The 5044-nt window shown below is 43.7% G+C and overlaps 1 protein-coding gene across 2 annotated transcripts in view; it reads right to left on the bottom strand.

The window, feature by feature from the left end:
* Positions 1-317: 317 nt before the first annotated feature.
* foxo1a (forkhead box O1 a) overlaps positions 318-5044 on the bottom strand; it is a 41444-nt gene continuing 36717 nt past the window's right edge. For both annotated transcript variants that reach the window (XM_062551913.1, XM_062551914.1), the window contains exons 3-4: positions 4639-5044; positions 318-4152 (exon numbers count right to left, since the gene is read on the bottom strand). The exon at positions 4639-5044 is cut by the window's right edge. In XM_062551913.1, coding sequence (XP_062407897.1) covers positions 4685-5044 — 360 coding nt within the window. In that variant the 3' untranslated portion in view covers positions 318-4152; positions 4639-4684. The remainder of the gene's footprint in view (positions 4153-4638) is intronic.

Raw genomic sequence — 5044 nt, 5'->3', positions numbered from 1 at the left:
CCCCCCCCCTCCTCCCTCCCCCCCGGTCCCCTGCAGGCACTGAGAGGCCAAGCCTGGGCGCCGAGGCTCCGTCAAACGTCATTAGCTCAGAGCGGTGAAGATGAAAGCCCGTCACGAGTCGCAGGCGGCCGTGGTGATTTCAGAGACGTGGCCTGTCATTTGACACTCTGAGATGTGGAGCCAGCCACCCGTCGATCCACCCACCCTACCACGCAGACTCTCACTCACACACACACACACACACACACACACACACACACACACACAGATACAGATACACGTGTAGGTGGAGAAATAAACAACCACACACTCTGTCGATCTTTATGTAACATAATTTATGTACACATATGGCTTCACACAGCGACAACATAATTCTGTTCTTGCATCATGGTACAAGTGCATCAGGCTTCTGATTTACGGAGCGACCTCACAGGCGTTTCGGGTAAATATGTTACATGTTGTGGCCACCTGACAGAAATTTATCTTGCTCACTGCCAAAAAGCTTCAATAAAGAAATAGAAAGGTAGATACACATCAACATCACGCCAGTCAAATCATTTCAAAATGGCAACACTCCCTCCCGAACCCTTGATGTTCCATATAGACGTTTTTACTTCTTCTCTTTTCTCTAATACATAAACAAATTGCACATTGTGTGATATATTCTTCTGATTGAAAATCGATTCATTTCTGTGTATAAGTTAATAAATGTAACAGTTTGTTTTAAAATAACTCATGTATTTACTTCTTAGTCTCTCTATGAGGAACAAGTTATAAAATGTATGTTAAGGTAAAAGTGCAATATTTAAATTTATATTTTCTCTTCTAAAAAATTGGTCCAAAATTCACCATCTGAACACAGATAATTCAGACAATTAATAATATTTTTCCAATTCTGTACTTAGACAATAAGTTTATGTATTTTTGTGTTTTCTATTTTTCCTACAAACTGTTGCTGAATACAAGGATAACAGTGTCAGTTTACAAAAGGCAAGTAAATCCTCTAAGTTCTAAATATACTTCATATCTTTTTTCTGAAATAACTATTTGAAACCAACATTTTCGACAATGACATAACATGTCCACAATGCTATAATACATAAAACGTTTCATATAATCAGTAAAAACAAATACAGAAAAAACAGACAGGCAAAAAAAATAAAATTAAAGTATGAAAATGCATAGGTATGATCACTTGCAAATTTCACAAAGCAATCATTTACACTTCTTAATACATAGCATAATAATATATATTTTTAAGCATCCTTTTAAAATTGACATGGGATGATAGAATGGTTATGTATGAAATGAGTGACCTGCACATATAATTTACAAAGAAGGATTCATGTGTGAGTTTTGCTCTTACTTTCTCTGAGCTTAGCAGTACAACATAGACAGACGCTAAACAGGCAACTCAATGACTTCAATCTCTTCTATCAGCTGCAGCTCTGCAGCTCTGAAAAAAAAGAATATCGCTTGAAATGAGAGTTGTTATTTACACGGACAAGGAGCTATCAGGAATCAGTTAGTCAAATGGGTGTCGCCTGCTTCAATAACAACCTCCAGAGAATCCACTTTCACAACCTAAACGAAGTCAATCTCGGGATCTGACTCAACAGCTGAGGACAATGGCCCACATACAGCTGCACGAGATCAGGATGGCTCAGGGCATCTCTGAAGGAGTTACGATCAAACTGTTGTACGGACAATATGGACATTCAATCTACCTCATACTCCTCTGTCCGTTCTCCTCTCCTCATAGCTAGACTACTTTCCATATTGCCTGTGGTTGTTTGAGTTCAGTGCGAGTTCTTATGCTTTAAACATCTGAGATACTACTCACTGTTTTTACTTGCGTCATGGAAAGAGAATGCTCACTCACATAGGAGGTGTCTAAACATAGCTCATTAGGTATCTAAATATAGCTAATTACGCATCTAAATATAACTCCTTAGTGTGACATCCCTTGATTGTTAGGGTCTTAGTTATGCATTCGCCAATTAAGAGCACTTTAGAAGGCAACATTTCCACCACGTATAAGGCTCGTTCAGGCTTTGGATAAGACTTGCTCCGGCTGTCGAGAGACAATGAGGAGCACGACTTGATTTAATCCTTGATTAAAGACAGGAGCCAAAGTCATTAGTGGGGATCGTGTTGCATCATTAGATTAGCGAATGTGTCAAATTCAGTGACAGCTGGAAAAGAGGAGGTGGACGTGGGAGCGTGTAGGGTGAGTGGGTGGGGAGGATGACGGAAGGCAAGAGGAACAGCAGAGGATGGAAAGCCTGACAGAGGTAGAGAGGTAACTGCACACTATCTGAACGAAAAAAACCGTGAACCCTCTCCATAGCGAAAAAAAAAAAAATGGTCGACGCAGTCACCTAACCATTGTGAAGAAGGCAGCTCATTTTAAGAAAAACAAATCACGTCAACGACGCCGGCACGTTTCATATCGTGGCCCCCAGAAAAAGAGGAGGGTTGGGGAAGGGGGGGTTATAGTAACGAGCACGTCTATGCGTTAAAACTGAGGCATACTATGAACATACGAAGTCTCCTTCCACCAAATAAATAAACAACACAAAAGCTAACCGTTCCCTCACAACCTTCTTAAAGGGAGGGAAATTTGACTTTCTCTGCAAGTTTGAGGGAGCAACATCCTCATATCTGCAGTGGCCAAGCCAGTTTCCAGCTAGCAGTTTAGAACTACCACTCTCGCCGGAATAATATTAATAACGATAAGGTTTACTCTGCTTAGAATCTACTCAGAACAGACAGAACACTTGAGACATGTGCGTGCAGAACTTGCAGCTGAATCAAAACAAAAATAATAACATCAACGATAACAATAAAAATCTCAATATATATCTACTTAACGTTTTTCAATATATGTGTGTGTCTGAGTGTGTATTTATGTATTGTTGGTATTTACAAGAAATATGGAAACAGCCAGGTCTAGTCCAACCGAGAAGCACCCTCAAAGTGTGAAAGTCCACTGAAAATCCAGTTCTTCTTTCCCAATTTACAAAAACAAAACTACGAATCTAACTGTTGCTCGCACAATGTAAACATTCTCTGTACATGACCTAGTAAAAACACTCCTCCTTCTAACATGCCAAAGCCAAGCCAAAAACAGTGACACAACACAAACAAAAGAAATACAGAGATGTCTAACTACGAGAACAACGAAACGAAAGCGGAAAAAAAAGTGTCATGACATACTGTAGTTTGAGAGGCCTCCTCAAGAGACATCGACTTGGAAACGGGTCTGGCCCATCTTCGGCTACCCTCTGAGGCCGACACAGTATAACTGGGCTTTCTGGAGAAACAGAGCCCTGGGCAGTGACACATAACCCTAAACACCCTCCATATTCCAGTTCTCCCTCCGGTAGCCCTCAAACTCTGGGACTCCTGTAAGCCATTCCTTCAGGGGATTCCCCACTACACCATGAAGGCCCTGACTCTCAAATGAAATTCCTAACGGAGGGTGGGCAGATAGAGGGGTTTCGTGAAGGGAACGATCGGCTGAGAGTTCCGGCTAGTGAGCTAAATGTTCAGACAGGTATCTCATGTTCTTTCAGCGGGTGCTTGCTGCTGACCTGGGGCACTGTGGGTGATTTTAAGAGCTGGTGTGAGCAAGGCCTCTGAGCAAATCTTTCAGCTTCATTATATCAATCAATAAAAAAATTATCCCACTGAGACATTGGTGTCTTCAGGAGGCATTTGTGTGCATTTTGTTTGTGTGTGTGTGTGTGTGTGTGTGTGTGTGTGTATTCGTTTGTGAGTTGCAGTTGTAAAAACGACAGAAAAAACAACACTCATCAGAGTGTAATCCACTGGTTCTATGAATGATCAACTGCAATAAGAAGGCAGCATCGACAGTGCACATCAATTTTGGCTCTGAAGTTCAAAGGCAAAGAGTTTGGCACTTGGTTGCGACGACGTGGTACAGTGGCAGAAAAAAGAATGAAAAGACAAGAAGTGTCCTCCTGAACCTGAATGAATGTCTGAGTGTGCTTGGGAGCAGCCACAGCCAAAGCTGCCGAGGGCTTTTTGATGAGCGACCAGAGGAGTTTGGGTACAGCATCTTTGGGTGGATGAGGATGGCGTCCGTGGGCTTGCCATGTTCCATTCTGAGATGCATATGGATTGGAGCTGAAAGACAGCAAAGGCAGCGGAAGCATAAGTCAGTGTGCTTTTGAAGAGTTCAGGTCCATACAGGATTCTCAAGAGCTTAGACCTCAGCAGTTTGATGTCTAAGTTGAAACATATAACAAAACACATGCAACATGCGGTACAGTGGTAGCTGGCTTTGAACCTGTACTACTACATCCTCCATGTCCAACTAAGAAATTATTCATGTACAATAATATACAGTATAATATAGAAATAAATGTATAAGGATGATGTTCTGATTCTGACAACTTGGGGATCAATAAAGTATCTATCTATCTATCTATCTATCTATCTATCTATCTATCTATCTATCTATCTATCTATCTATCATTCCTTGGGGCAACACATACCATACTGGTACAACATCACAGATAACATCCCTTGTAAATTCAGCTTCTACTGTATCTCGTGTGGGTGGGAGACACTGCTAAAGACAGTGGTGTCTACAGTAGTGTGGCTCTGTACCTGTGAGCGAGCGTGAGTGCGGCCCCTGCTCCCCCTGTCCTCCCGTCTAGCCGGACACCCAGCTGTGCGTGGTGGTCTTGACGCCGTGCGGGAAGCCCTGCTGGGGCACCACCGGCTCGAAGTTGAAGTCCAGCGAGTCGCCGTCCATGAGCGTGTCGTGCAGGACGGACTCCACGTCGCACTCGAAGCGCTCGATGGACATGTCGTCCAGGTCGCTGGGCAGCTTCTCCGGGTGCGCGTGCTGGCTCGGGTGGTGGAGCAGGGGGCCCGGGCGCCCCCCGCCGTAACCGTTGGGGCTGTGGAGGGTGCAGTAGGTCAGGGGCCCGCCGCCGATGCCACCTCCCAGGTGGGCGATCGGGTTGAAGGGCATGGGTAAGGTCTTGACGGTGCTCAGGCGCCCGACCGG

The sequence above is a fragment of the Sardina pilchardus genome, chromosome 13 (genome assembly GCF_963854185.1).
Source record: "Sardina pilchardus chromosome 13, fSarPil1.1, whole genome shotgun sequence".
NCBI lineage: Eukaryota > Metazoa > Chordata > Actinopteri > Clupeiformes > Clupeidae > Sardina > Sardina pilchardus.
This window is presented reverse-complemented; position numbering and strand designations above follow the sequence as displayed.